At 34.2% G+C, this 15,441-nt stretch overlaps 1 protein-coding gene across 5 annotated transcripts in view; it reads right to left on the bottom strand.

Annotated features, from left to right (window-relative positions):
• Positions 1–326: 326 nt before the first annotated feature.
• The window catches only part of Lrrcc1 (leucine rich repeat and coiled-coil centrosomal protein 1), a 35,111-nt gene continuing 19,996 nt past the window's right edge, over positions 327–15,441 (bottom strand). For 3 of the 5 annotated variants that reach the window (XM_046458624.2, XM_046458626.2, XM_046458628.2), the window contains 8 exons: positions 9,094–9,295; positions 6,716–6,901; positions 5,623–5,797; positions 4,439–4,602; positions 3,849–4,075; positions 3,624–3,761; positions 3,177–3,312; positions 327–1,022 (listed from right to left, as the gene is read on the bottom strand). In XM_046458624.2, coding sequence (XP_046314580.1) covers positions 900–1,022; positions 3,177–3,312; positions 3,624–3,761; positions 3,849–4,075; positions 4,439–4,602; positions 5,623–5,797; positions 6,716–6,901; positions 9,094–9,295 — 1,351 coding nt within the window. In that variant the 3' untranslated portion in view covers positions 327–899. The remainder of the gene's footprint in view (positions 1,023–3,176; positions 3,313–3,623; positions 3,762–3,848; positions 4,076–4,438; positions 4,603–5,622; positions 5,798–6,715; positions 6,902–9,093; positions 9,296–15,441) is intronic. The other 2 variants (XM_046458625.2, XM_046458627.2) reach the window with 1 other exon arrangement.

Genomic DNA, 15,441 nt, shown 5'->3' with positions numbered 1-15,441 from the left:
TTAGTATAAAGCTTACCTATAATGAAATGGGACTGTCTCCTTAAGAAGCATTTGATTTTTTTCTATTTCATTTATTTTTTCAAACTTAGTTTACTATTCATATTAGTTTTAAAAATGTGGCATTATATTTTGTTTCCTTTCAGAAATATAAGGGCATAGCACTCAGGAGTTCATTCTGCATACACAGCATTAAGAGGTGACAAGAATAAAATAACAATTAATGATCTGAGTGTTTCCAGTTGCAAAATCAAAACTCTCTTCTTATACAGTGACTAAAATGGAGAATGAGCATGAAAAGTAGTGCTCTTCTTCTGGAACAGACAATATTAATAAAACCTTAAATGCAATCTTTAATGAAAAGTCATATGCATTATAAATAGTGGTAGTAGGTGTGATGTGGAGATGGCTACATATGCTTTAAGAATGCCACATCTTTTATCATACAAATTTCAAATATTTCTTGGCTACATCTTATAAGCATTTTAAAAGAATGGAGCTACATCAACTAAAGGATAACCAATAAATATAATTCTTCATTAACACAGAATGTTAACAACAATGATTAAAATATTTTCCCTCATATAGTCAAAATACTAATCTTCATTTACAAATCTGTAGGCAAACATGTAATTACCAAACAATGTATAGCACAGAAACAACAAAGTGTTGTAAGTCTAGTTATCATAATAGGTTTTCTAATACACATAATTATCAACAATTTATTATAAAAACCTACATATACAATTAATATTTGATCAAAAGTCTTTTAAAAATATATTCAAAATGAAATGTGTAGAAAGAGACATTTCAAAGTCATAGCAGTTACTACTGTTACAATATTTAATCATTTTTACAATAGGTCTACCGGTCCATTTCAATTAAATTCGTTCTCAGAACCATCACATATCTTGTTGAATTTCATTTAGAGCACAAGCAAGTTGCTTAATTTTTTCTTCCATTGCTTTTTTGTTCTTGCATGTTTCTTCCAGAAGTTCACGCATTTCTTCTTCAACTTGATGCACCTAAATCAACATGTAAACTTTACTTTTTTTTAATTTCCTAAAGAAAACGTACGTTAAATGCATTCTGAAAGAAAAAAGTCAACAACTTATTATGTATTTTGTAATTTGTGACTCATTTAATAAGACTGGTAAAATATAACTTATTCAAATGTTATTAGGGAAAATACAATGTTTGTATAGTATAAAAAGTACTTTCATATATATTGATTTAGTTCTCATAAAGTCCTTGTGGAAAAGACATGGTAATATATTTAAACTCTATTTTGGAGCATAGAGAATTTCTTTAAGGTTGTACAGTCTCTGTGTATCACAGTGGGGGCAGAGTTTTCCGACTTATTCCTTCTACTATCATGTGTGGCCTATATATGTTCAGTCTTATGTTCAACTTAAAAAACATTTCCTCATAGATCTTCAAAACCTTCAAAATTTTCAAAACCTTGAAATAACCTTCCTCCCCAAAGAAACCTTTTTAATGTAGTCCCTACTGCATTTCTGAAAGTGCTATTGATGGTTCCATATTATCATTTTTAAGAGATCATTTTATAATTTATTCCTAACTTACATTTCCCTAGGTCCTCTGTATCTGACACTGTTAACTTCTGCTTGAAACATTCTTCTATAACATTCTTGATACACCAATATGACCATCCTTTTCTATTTTTCCTAACCCCAATATACATTTCCTAATCTCTTTTCCATGGTTTTTAACTGTCAGCTCTATGTGATTCTGAATACTACTTGCCTGCCCCCTGCCCCCGGCCCCGCCGGCCCCATACCTGATTATTACATTTAAGCTGTGGTTCTTTCTCCAACTCCTTTTTTAAAATGAATTCCTTCCTTCCTTTAATGCTACTGACCTTACTGGCTGAAGGTCCAACACTGAACTCAGTATTTTCCTTTAAGTTAAGGCCCTAATCTTATATATTTTATTCAGAATGACCCGACATACTCTAGCTTAATACTTGGTAGATGTTAAATAAAAGACCTGAAATATCTGTCGATTTGAAATAACTGAATTTTGTAGTTATTTTTATTCATTGAGATTACTTCCAAAGATCTCTTTCTGTTTGCATGGAGTTATGAGGTTATTTCGCTTGAAGCCACAACTTTAAATTATATCCTAGATAGAGCATTACTTTGCCTTCTGTTACTTCTTTTCCAGTTGCTCATTTTTAAATTTCTAGTCTTGGACACCTTAGTTTCTTTCTTTGTTCTGTTTTGAGGATTGAACTCAGGGGCACTTAACCACTAAGCCACATCCCCAGTCCTTTTAAAATTTTATTTAGAGACAGGGTCTCACTAAGTCGCTTAGGGCCTCAATAAGTTGAAGCTAGCCTAGAACTTGTGATTCTCCTTCCTCAGCAGGTGTGAGCCATCCAAACAATTTAGTTTCTTATTACCACTCAAAATTAAGGACAAATGGAGATTCAAAGTTGACTCTATTGGATCTTGCACAGGGGTCATACCAGAATCAGCTGTGGGATTTTAAAAATACCTGAGCCTCCAGTCAAGGTATAAAAATCTTGAGGGAAGGCTCATGAATGAGTAGTATTAAAACCTTCAAAGGTGCTTCTAATGTTTGCTTTTGATTTAGCATCACCTGAAACTTATTCTTTTATCAACCTTCAAGATGATAAGGCTGATAAGTTTTGAACTATAATGAATATAATGAATAAAGTACTTTTTGAGAATTTTTTTCAAAGTTCTCTCCTCACCTAGTATAGACAAAGGAATTGATTGGTTAGAGAGATGAAAATTTTCATCCAGGGATCATGGATCAGGTACACACAAGGATCAAATTTACAATTTTGGAGGCTGGGGCTGTAGCTCAGTGGTAAAGCATTTGCCTAGCATGTGTGAGACACTAGGTTTGATTCTCAACACTGCATATAAATAAATAAAATAAAGGTCCATCAACAACTGAAACCATATATATATATTTTTTTAAAAAGTTATAATTTTGATTTCATTAGAATTATGTCCCACAACTAATCAAAGTATTACCAAACCTGGCATCATGACAGTTTTTGGTAACACCCTATCTATTAGTTCATAAAAACATGCTACCTTTTCCCTTTGTAATTTCCAAAGATCTAATTTATTTAGCGATAACTATTTAACACTGATTATCATAGTGAATTTTACTTACAGTACCTTTAAATTTGCAGAATCAATACATTTCTGCTTTTCAGTTTCCAGTTGTATTATTTCAGCTTGATGAGCTTCAACAATTGCATCGACTTGTTTCTTAAAGGCATCATCCAGACAATGAAGCTTTTTCATTGCATCTCTTAAAAAAAGTGAGAAAAACCCTATGTATATATGTGTGTATGTGGAGGGTGTGTATACAAGTGTTTTTTTTGGGGGGAGAGGGGTTTCCATATGCTGTGTTATTGATACCACTTTATATTTTGATACAAGAACTTATCATTAAACTATATAATAACATTGTTTAAAGAAACTTCAAGTTTACAAATTTTAGAACTCCATTTATATACAAGGTAAAATTTTATTTCCTCTTTGAGTCGTACACATTTTATCCATCTCAATTCAGTATTTATGTTTAAAGAGACCCCACATCCTGTAGGACTTAATGCTTACTTTTGTAGTTCAATACTTTTGTCTCTTTCAGCTTTAAGTTTCTTTTCCTTGTTTTCAAATTTTACTTTTGCTTCTTTTACTTGCGTTTCAAGGTGACATAAAAGTTCTCCTTTATCATGCCATTTCTGATTAAGTGAACTAATATGAGAAGTAAATTAAAAAGTAAGTTAGGTATATGAAATTATGAAGTCACTTTTTTTTTCTGTGAGAAACACTGTATAATACCTGTAAGCTTTTCTAATTTCTTCAAGTTCTAATTCCTTTGTTTTCAACTGTTGTTTTAGTTTTTCCTTTCTTTCATTGTGTCTTTCCAATTTCTCAATTATACTATCCAGCTGTGCACATTTTTCATCAAGTTGTTCTTGAGCAGATTTTTCTACTTCAGTGATTTTTTCTTTTAATGCTCTGATTTGCTCATCTTTTTCTTGTACACTCTTTAAGAAAAAAAAAATCTGTACTTCATTTTACCAATCTTCAATTCAATGTTTCATATTCTGATAAGATATGGCTTATATTATCATTTAAAAGGCTATTTTAAACATGCTAATTTTTTATGACTCCTAACATTTTACAACACTATTTCCAGTTTCTTTAAAGGCCATACAGGATTTTCTTTAAAATTCAAGTTAACAAACATCAGGTAGCACTTTTAAGAACAAAGGGGCAAATATTATAAAGGAAATACATGACATTTGTTTTATATTCTACAACAGTTGGGAATCATTGAGACAAATTATTTTGTGGATGGATGCTATGATCCACAGATTTTCAAACCCGCCATTTGCTGTTTTTCAAAACTAAAATGTCTAACTTACATCTTTTAATTTTGTAATGGTTTCAGTTTGGTCTTCGATGATTTTGCACTTTATTCTTAATGCATCAATATCCCTTTCATTTCCCTTTCTTAGAGATTCATTCTCTCTAGTTAAACTTTCAATTTGAGCCTCTAATTTTCCACGATTCTGGGCTAGAGTGGATCCTTAAAAACAAACATCATCAGTTAGAAATGGTAACATGCCTTGGAAGCTTTTTATTTTATGAAAATCTTATTTAACAATGTAGAATATATAGTAAATATAAAGAAAAATTAAACAAAAACACAAAGCATACAATAATATAATATGAAGGGGAAAGGGGAAGTGAACAAAAAGCTTTCTAAACACTTACGCTATTTACAAACCTAAAATCATGAATAAAATCGAGGACAAGTAACTCAGACGTGTACTACTTCATTCATGTCCTTGCATTCAAACAAGCCTAGTAATACTAAAAATTCCTAAAGGGAGTAGATAAATGGCCAATGGCTCCATTAAGACCAATATCTAACTGTTCATAATTTTAAAGGTATCTATAAATACCATAAAACAGCATGTTATCTCTTGTCTTATAGTAACAGGAAAAGGAATGAGATTGAGGATTTACCTAAACCTAAAGTGGTCTTCAATCATACACTATTTTATATTTCCGAATGCCAATAGTATGATTGTTACAAACATCTGAATAAAAAAATTGCATACTATACAAATAATTTAAAATCATCATACAATAATTTTTAAATTATTTTATAATATTTATTTATTTTTTTTAGTTATAGGTAGACACAACACCTTTATTTTATTTTTTTGTGGTGCTGAGGATTGAACCCAGGGCCTCATGCATGCTAGACGAGCGCTCTACCTCTGAGCCACAACCCCAGCCTACAGTAATTATTTTTAAAAGCACACGTGGTTCAGAAAAATGACCAAATCATATTGGAAGAAAACAATAAAAAATATCAGAGCTAAAAGCATTTTGAAGTTTTCACCATGATAAATGATAAATACTTCAGGACAGATATTTTATTCTGATTTAAAAATTACAAAATTTACACAAGCATAAAAACATTATATGTTCACGATAAAATGCCACCCTTTTTCCTGGTATCTCAAGGTCGTTACAGCCTTTTCTCTCCAATACCCAGATATTGACTATTTTCCCTCTGAAAATTTGAGAATTTTACCCTGTTGTGCCAGCTCATGTCCCCATACTTTTCTTTCTGTCCTTAAACCATAAATAAGTGATTCCTTGGCTGCTAGCTCAGATATAAGCTGGACTTTTTCGTGCTTGAGAAGTTCTATTTGAATACTCTTCTGCTTGTCATCTTCAATCAAAATTTCAAGAGTGTTGATTTGATTCTGTTTAACCCCAAATTAAAAAAAAAGTGATTATTTTAAGTGCTTATTTTTTTTTTGCATTTTACAAAGAGAAAAAACATTATTTAAGCAAATACAACCAAATGTTGCCAAATTATATATAAGAAGTTTGTTTTATTAGCTAAAGATAAATATCAACCATGAAATAAAAAGTCAAACTTTAAGAGACTGCTTCTTTTAATACTGTGAATTTAATTCTAAAATTATGGAGAAACTATACTTGTAATATTCAAAATATTCAAAAATTTCTTATGATGCATTTTAATCAATATTCTAAAAGTTATTTCCCCCAAACTGAGTTATCTTGGAACAGTTATGGTTAAGTATATTTAAAAAGTACCACCACCACTACCATTACCATATTAGTATCAGAAATGCAAGTGGTATTTCCCAAACTTCAACTATTTGAACATTATCATTCTAATTTTTGTTGTATCACCTGTACAAATGAGGACCTATTAAGCATGTTTCTTAAAATTAATTCACTTATTTTACATATATATTTTAAGCTAAGCAATACAGTATATGAAATCATAAGTCTAATCTCCTTAGTCATACTTTTTTTTCATACACATCACAATATATAATTGCTATCATTTAAAAGTTCATTTTAAGGCTAGGTGCAATGGCGCATGCCTAAAATCCCAGTGATTTGGAAGGCTGAGAAAGGAGGATTGCAAGTTCAAAGTCAGCCTCAGCAACTCAGCAAGACCTCGTCTCAAGATAAAAAATATAAAGGGCTAAGGATGTGGGCTCAGTGGTTAAGGATACCTAGTACCAAAAAAAAAAAAAAGAAAGAAAGAAAGAAAGGTTCATTCTGTGTACTTTCTAAAATCATAACACGGTTGAAAAAAATGATATAAAAAAATTGAAGGGAACTATAATGTTATGAAGTCTTACCTGTAAATTTGCTGCTGTTTCCTGTTTTAATTTGGAAACTTCTGCGAGTTTTGTTTTTTGTTCCTTCACCATACAGGTCAGATCTTTAATTAAAGAGGAAGACTCATTTTGTTTCCGTTGAGCCCAAATAAGAGCATGTTTGCTCTTGGCTAACTCAGTTGCAACATTTTCAAAACCATCTTTAACCTATATTTCAAAATTGCATTTTATATAAATGGCAGTTCTCCAAATAATTAAAAAATATTTGCTTCTGTAAACAGCTTCCATGTTTCATTTTTAGAATCAGAGTTTTAGAAAACGAATAAAATTCAAAGATAATTTGTTTCAATTTACTAATTGCCACATGATAAAACTAAGACCCAAGGAATTAGTGGATTTACAACCAGAATTCATTAATTTGAGAACTATTTACTGAGGGCCAGCCTGTTGTGTGCCAGTCATTGTTCTAGGCACTGGAACATATCAATGAATACAATGGACTAACATCCCTGCCTCTGTAAAGGTTACATTCTAATGGGTAGGGACTAACAGTATAATAATAAGCTTGTTCAATGATATGTGCTTGGGTGAAAGCTAAAGGGATGTGAAATGTTGGAGAGGCAGGTTCAATTTTAAATGGCATAATCATTGAGAAGGTAATACTGCATCAATGACTTGGAAGGAGGTAAACAAGAGAACTATGCAAATATGTGTAGAAGGTGTTCTAGGCAGGAATGTGCCTGCAATGCTGGAGGAACAGCATGAAGGCTGATGTCACTGGAGTGGCATGGATGAAGGGAAAGATGGTTAGGATATGAAATCAGAGAGTTAAATTATAAAGAAGTATGAACTACTCTGAATGAACTGGAGGTACAATAGAGGTCTTTGAGAAGAGGAATCATGATCTAACTTACATTTTAATAGAACATTGCAGCTGCTGTGATCAGCGTAAACAGAAAGGAGGGATATGGATAGAAGCAGAAAGATCAATTAAAAGGCCTTTAAAATGATACAGGTGAAAGATATGTGACTCACACTAGGTTGGCATTAACAGGTTGTAAGAAAAGACTATGTATTTTCAACATAATGGTGACAGAATTTCTTAGTGGTGATGGGATATGGAGTGTCAAAGAGGAGTCAATCAATGATGATTCTAATTTCTGACCTAAGCCCTTAGAAGGATGGAGATGTTATTAAGATAGAACAAGTGTTGAAGAAGGTTTGAGAAAAAGTCAGTAGAGATTTTAAATAGGTGGTTACACCTATGAGTTTGAAATGCAGGCCAAAGATCTAGTTTGGAGATACAAGAAATGATGCTGGAGGAGTTTACCAAGAGTCTGAGTGTGTCTAGAAAAGCAGGGTTAAGGATTGAAACTTGGGCATTTCTAATGAAATTTTGGAAACAATAGATAAATTAACAAAAGAGATTGAAAAGAGGAGAAATAACAGAAAGCCAAGAAACCCAACAGATGTGGTGTGCTGGTAACCAAATGAAGAAAGAATCTGGAGAAGGGGGGAGAGATCAACTCTGCCAATATTGCTCTTAGGTCAAATCAAATGAGGACTAAATAGATGAATTTCAGTGTGGATGTTGCTAATGGCTTTGACTACAGCAATGCCAGTACAGCAGTAGGACTAAAACCCTTACAAAAGTAGGTGAGAAGGGAGAGAAGCAGAAAAATCGGCGTGAGCAAAAACACATATTTAAGAAATTTTGTTATAAATCTAAGTACAGAAACACAGTGATAGCCAAATGGGATCAAGAGAGTTTTCTTAAAGAAAAATCATAGAATGTGTATATGCTGAAGGGAATAGTCTAACAGAGAAGGAAAAACTGCTGATGTGTGTGTGAGAGAGAGAGAGAAGGAAGATGTGCTGAAGCCATACTCTTCAGCAGGCAAGAGGAAATAGGATTTAGCATATAATTGGTGGGATTACCTTAGGAATGAGATTGTTCCTCTATAGCAGGGGTTGCCAAATTTTTCTGTAAAGGGCCAGATAGTGGCCACAGATAATATTAAACCAAATGAGCATGACTCCTTTCCAATAAAACTTTATTAAGAAGAAGAAGAAAAAAAAGAGGCAGTGGACCATATTCTGCTCGAGGGCTTTAGTTTTGTCAACCCCTGCTCTACAGTGGTAGAGGAAAATTCAGATTTTCCCATTCCTATTCTCAATCCCCTGCTATCTTTACTTCACTATTTATTATCTTAATAAGTTTTTCTAATCTCATTAAGTGTAGCTATTATTTATGTGAGAAGGTTCTAAGAATTTATGTAATTTATTTAAGAGCCTAAAGCCAGCATGCACATAGAGCCAGGATTCTAAAATGTAGTCTTCTTATCAAACAATATTTTGTTGATTGTGTTTTCAATAAAGAGCTAGATACCAATTGTTACCTCTTTAAATCTTCTGGCTTCAACAGTTAAAGCAATACGGAATTCATTTTCTAAATCCAAATATTGCTGGTTTAATATACCAACTTTATCATGGTATTCTTTAATTTCTTGTTCATGTTTTCTCTCTTCTTTGGCTATTTCTTTAGCTAAGGCATCCTGGAACTCAGCATCACTGAAAAACTCCCTTGTTTCAAGTTCTTTACTGGAATGAAAAACAAATACAAATCAAAGGATGCTGTTCCCTTAAAAAGAAATATTGTAAAGGTCCTTAAATAGGTCTTAATGTTCTATATTATGTAATGTTAAGATCAGATCCTCACTTTCAAAAACAGAAATTGGGTACAGATAGGTACAGAAAAAATACATAAAGCTTATAAGTATATTCAGTGAAGGGGATAACAGGAGTATGTCATATCTTTTTTAAAATATTTTTTTAGTTGTAGATGGACACAATGTCTTTTTTATTTATTTATTTTTATGCAGTGCTGAGGATCGAACTCAGTGCCTCATGCATGCAAAGCAAGCTCTCTACCACTGAGCTACAACCCCAACCCGAGTATGTCAAATCTTAACTTCATTGAAATAGTTCCTTCATTCTATGGCTTCTGAAATTCTTTAGGTGTACTCGCATCTGTACTGTATCTTCTACTTTGGTTTTTCCTTTTTTAACTTGTTATTTTCAGTTATATATGACAGTAAAATGTATTTTGGCAAATTACACATACACAGAGTATAATTTATACTATTTAGGATCCTATTCTTGTGGCTGTACATGATGTGGAGTTACCCTGGTTGTCTATTCAAATACAAGGCTAGGAAAGTTATGTCCGTTTAATTCTTTCCTTCCATATTCCCCTCCCCACTCCCTTCCCTTCATCTAATCCAATGGATTTCTATTTTTCCCTTCCCCACCCTACTCTTTTTTGGGTTAGCATCCACATACCAGAGAGAAAATTCAGCATTTGGATTTTAAATGCAGTTTGATTTGTACTAGATTAAAATAAAATGTCAGTTAAAGTTTCAAAATATTTACAAATCTTTTGATTTGCGTTATTATTTTTTGGTACCGGGTATTGAACGCAAGGGAACTTGGCCACTGAGCCACAACCCCAGCCCTATCTTGTATTTTATTTAGAGACAGGGTCTCATTGAGCTGGTTAGGGCCTTGCTAAGTTGCTTAGGCTGGCTTTGAACTTGTGATCCTCCTGTCTCAGCCTCCCGAGCTGCTGGGATTACCTGTATGCACACCGTGCAGGGTGAGCAAGGGTCTCATTATATTGCACAGGCTGGTCTTGAATTCTTGGGCTCAAGTGATCGTCCCAAGTGCTGAGATTATAGGCATGCACCACTGTGCCTGGCTCTAGCGCTATATTTTAAAATATAAGTTCATTCTGTAGAATTCTCAACTATTTTCTGCATAAATCAAACCTTAACACAAAATCCACTGTTTTCAATTTTGGCTTTTAAAGACAAGAATGGAAAATTTAAAAACATCTGTAAAGAAAACTATAGAATTCTAGCTTTTTGTGATGTCTCCCCCATTTTTTTTAACTGTCTCTCCCATACTCATGATGACAATTTTCCCTAGAGTATCAAAGTTTACTTAAAGCATTAAAAGTTTATAAGTACAAAAGTAAAACAGGTTCTTGATTTGATTCCATTCAAATAAATCAACAAATGGGATGGAATCAAACTAAAAAGATTCTTCACAGCAAAAGAAAGAAGAGAGAGTCTATAGAATGGGAGAAAATCTTTACCATATGTGCCTCAAATAGAGCATTAATTTTCAGGATACATAAAGAACTCAAAAAACCAAATAACTGGGCTAAGGATCTGAACAGTCACTTCACAGAAGAAATACAATTGATCAACAAATAAATGCAAATCAAAACTACTCTAAGATTTCATCTCACTCTAGTCAGAAAGGTAATTATCAAGAATACAAGTAATAATAAATGTTGGTGAGGTTGTGGGGGAAAAGGTACATCATACATTGCTGGTGGGACTGCAAACTGATGCAACCGTTACGGAAAGTAGTATGGAGATTCCTCAGAAAACTTGGAATGAAACCACTGTTTGACCCACCTGTCCCACTCCTCAGTTTATACCCAAAAGGACTTTAAAACAGCATACTACTGTGATGCAGCAGTATGTTTACAGCAACTCAACTCACAATAGCTAAACTATGGAACCAACTTAGGTGCCCTTCAACAGATAAATGTATAAAGAAATTGTGGTATATATGTACAAGGGAATATTACTCAGCCTTAAAGAAGAATGAAATTATGGCATTTGCCAGTAAATGGATGGAACTGGAGAATATCATGCTAAGTGAAATAAGCTAGTCCCAAAGAACCAAAAGCCAAATGTTTTCTCTGATATGCGGATGCTAATTCACAATAAGCGGGGAGAGGTAGGGAAGAATAGAGGTACTCTGGATTAGAGGGGAGTGAAGGGAATGGGAAGGATGATGGAATGAACCAGACGTTATTACCCTATGTGCATATGGTTACACAACCGGTATAAATCTAAAGCATATACAACCAGAATGAGAGGTTATACTCCATTTATTTATGAAGTGTCAAAATGCATCCTACTGTCATGTATAATTAGAACCGTGCCCCCTGACCCCCCCAAAAAACCCACCAACAACAAATAGGTTTAGAAATGACAAAATTCAACTAGTAGGACACTCAAGTAAGGACTAGAGGGAAATGTTCAAATTATTATGTGTTCTATATAGCAAGGATTGGGAAGCTACAACCCATGGACCAAATCTGGTCTGCTGCCCCTTTCTTTGTAAATAAACTCTTATTAGACCACAGCTACATTCATTTGTTTTATTATTGTCAATGGCTATTATGCAAAAAAGACAAAGTCAAGAATGTGAGGCAAAGTCTGTGGGGAGCCACTCTGAATGATTCTCGCCTTCCATCCTAGAGCAGACAGGCTTTAACCAGTCACTACATCTTGTAGTGACCTGGACATTGCCTCAGCCCAGAAAGTTTGAGGGTGTGTCTTCAGATGTAGGCGTGTCACCCATGGAGTTTAACTATACTCACCTATTCCTTTGTAATACTACCCCTTTGCCTTGTTGAGATAGAATGCCCCATGGCAACTCCATTTGTGTGTCCCTTTCTCTTACTCTGCCTTTGGGTGTGGCCTTCCTAGATGTCAGTCAACCGGCTGATAGCAGACATCATGAAGCTAAACTCAACCCCCTGAAACCTGACCCCTTGCCTCATCTGAATGGCTTCCCCTCAATAAAAGGGTTCAGCATGTGCTCCCTCACTCTCTCTCTTTCTATGAACCCCTAAGGTCGAAGGAGCCGTCTCAGGACCCAAAGAAAAGGTATTTGTTTCTGTGTGGTTATTTCATGCAGCCCAGTTCCCCTGGAGTGACCCTGAGTGTTTCAGTCAAGAGGAACGTGACAATTGGCACCCAACAGGGACTTGTGGGGAGCCACTAGAGTCTGAATTATTTCCTCCTTATTTTGGTACCAGGGATTGAACCAAGGGACACTTAACCACTGAGCCACATCCCCAGCCCTTTTTACTTATTTTGTTTTTGAGTCAAGGCCTTGGTAAGTTGCTGAGGCTGGCTTTGAACTTACAGTCCTACTGACTCAGCCTCCCTAGCTGCTGGGATTAGAGGCATACATATATTGAATTATTTTCTATGTGGCCCTTCACAGAAAAAGTTCACAGACCCTTGTGTCAGAGAAATAAATACTGATTAATTTAACAAGAAATTACTTGGAAGTCAATTAAATAGCTTTCTTTATATATGTGAACTTTTGTTTAGTTTGTAGAAATATAAAACAAGCTTTACTGTTACAAAGCCTTTCCTCAAATGCAGACTGTAAAATCACCAATTTGTATTTTAGATACCAGTTATTGCTAGAGGATTTTTTTTTTTTTTTTTTGGTGGGAAGACATGGGGCGCCGGGGAGGGGGTGGAGGGTGTTGACTCTCAGTCCCAACCTTGCATGGAGGCACATACCTGGGAAGGCGGCCCACCCCTATGCCCTGGGATGGGGGCTCCTCTGCCTGGGCTGAGGGGCTGCCGCCTGTTTTCAGCCTTCAGGGCCTGAGCTGGGCACCCAACCTGAGTCTACAGCAGATCAGAGGACTGGATAGAGGGGGCGGGAGCGAGGCCAACTCAGAGCTGCAGAGTGGGGGCCAGGGAGGCTGGCCAGGCAGGGCAGCTGGGCTGCAGCCCATGGAGGCTGGAGAGGAGACGGTGGCCAAGAACATGTGGGGGCAGGGAGGCAGCAGTGGGGGCAAAGAGACATGGAAAGATGGGGATGGAGTACAGCAGTATTATGCTCCTGAGAGGCTAATTGCTATTTCTCTTACAGTGAATAGATGTAGTAATTACAAATTTGAAGACTTTATTTTCATATTTATTTTGCGTGTATAGAATATATGGATAATATATGTGTATGTATATAACATTTATTTATGCATTTGTATATGCATGCCTTTGCATACACATATATACATCTAAGTGTGTATACATATTTGCATATATATATATATATATATATATATACATACACACACACACACACACACATAAATAATTACATGGGAATGTTACAATTTTTGAATGAAAATAAAAGTATCAGTTACTTGGGCTTATTTTTTATTGCCTTAGGGTCAGACCATCTTCAGTAAAAAATTGTCAGAATATGTTGGATGAGTAGGCCCCCATTGTACCTTATAATATAAAAAAAAATGTTGGCAAATGTGTGTAGCTCATTTGTTCATACAGCTAAGTAACTATTTTACCCATAAATTATTATTATTATTTTCTCTGAATGCATTTAGGACTGACTAGAAAATATATCAAAATGAATTAACTCACCTTGTTATCTCTTCTGGGTAGATACTGCAATAAGGCATCATAGACTGGATTGCTATGGATATTTAAGGATGTATAAACAGTTTTCTGAAGGATGCACAAAGTATCCTTTATTGGGCATGCTGGTATCAAAGTATTTCACAATTTGGAGTATTTTCAGACTTTACTAGTTTAGAATTCCTAATCTAAAAATATGAAATCCAAAATGATCTAAATCCCTTTTGGATTTTAGAATTTTGCATTAAGAACACTCATCCTATATAACACAGCACTTACATTTTTAATTTTACAAATGCATATTTCTTTGTGTTTTAAGTCTGATTCTGCAACCTGTATACTCAGAAAAATGAGAAATTATACCCCATCTGATTCAAATGTATGATATGTCAAGATCATTGTATTGTCATGTGTAACTAATTAAAACAAATAAATAAAATAAAAAAAGGTAAGGCTTAAAAAGAATTAGCACTTCCAAGCACTATGATTTTATCATAAATGAGGGAGTGGAAAGAGGAGTGGGGTAAAAGAAGTCCATAAAAACTGAAAGAGACAATGGGCTCTAAAACAATCTGTCAGAACACAGATACTTGCTTCTGTGGCAGCAGCAGGTTTAAGTCAAGGGAATCAGGCATATGAATGATTCACTGTTGCATAAGATCCTGTCATTTGCATTTTACTTTTGCTCATTATTTTTATTAGGCAAAGGCACTGAAAATCATGTGATTTATGCAAAGAAATTTTTGAGGGAAAATTACAAAATCTGCACATAATATTTTAGAGACCAGTAAATGACAAAGACAAAAAATATGTAAATATAACAAATTTTAATTTTGGCATATTTTGGAATTAAAATTTTAGAAATAATAAAAAAGTGAATATAAGAACTGAAACATAGAATTGGGTTACTTTAATGACTGACTTCCTTTAAATTAACATTATATGAAATGTGCTTTAAAAGTGATCACATTTCATATCAATTATCAGCTCACTTTTCCTCCAAATTAATTACTCTTCATTATACTTCCATAAGTTGTTCTTTATGCTATGGGTAGGATAAGCCAGTAAATACTTCTTATTGGGCATCTTTCTGTGCCTATTGGATATGTCCATCTCTAGAATCATCATGATTTCAAAGCTAGGCTTCCTCTAGGAAGAGCCTATATAAAAATTACTGCCTCTATAAAATTGCACTACTGTGAAAGTAATGATAGGTAGAATAAAGGAAAAGATGGCTAGACAATGAGATGTGCAGACATTGAATACAGAAGTAAAAATTGAGTGGCCAGGAGACAGTCAAATAGATGGATATGATATAATATGGTATTCTAAGATTAAAAATAGAATCAAATGAATTAGGGGAAAATATGCATCCTTCACCAGTCTACAACTTCCTTATCTATAAAATGATCCATAGTGTTGTTTTTCTTTAATAGTATGTAGTTGTTATGCATTTGAAAATATATTCTCAATTATCTCATTTAA

Source organism: Marmota monax, unplaced genomic scaffold (genome assembly GCF_021218885.2).
Source record: "Marmota monax isolate L192 unplaced genomic scaffold, Marmota_monax_Labrador192_F-V1.1 WCK01_AAM20220418_F8-fsc00147, whole genome shotgun sequence".
In the NCBI taxonomy this organism is placed as follows: domain Eukaryota; kingdom Metazoa; phylum Chordata; class Mammalia; order Rodentia; family Sciuridae; genus Marmota; species Marmota monax.
The sequence above is the reverse complement of the archived record's forward strand: the minus strand, read 5'-3'. Positions and strand labels throughout refer to the sequence as shown.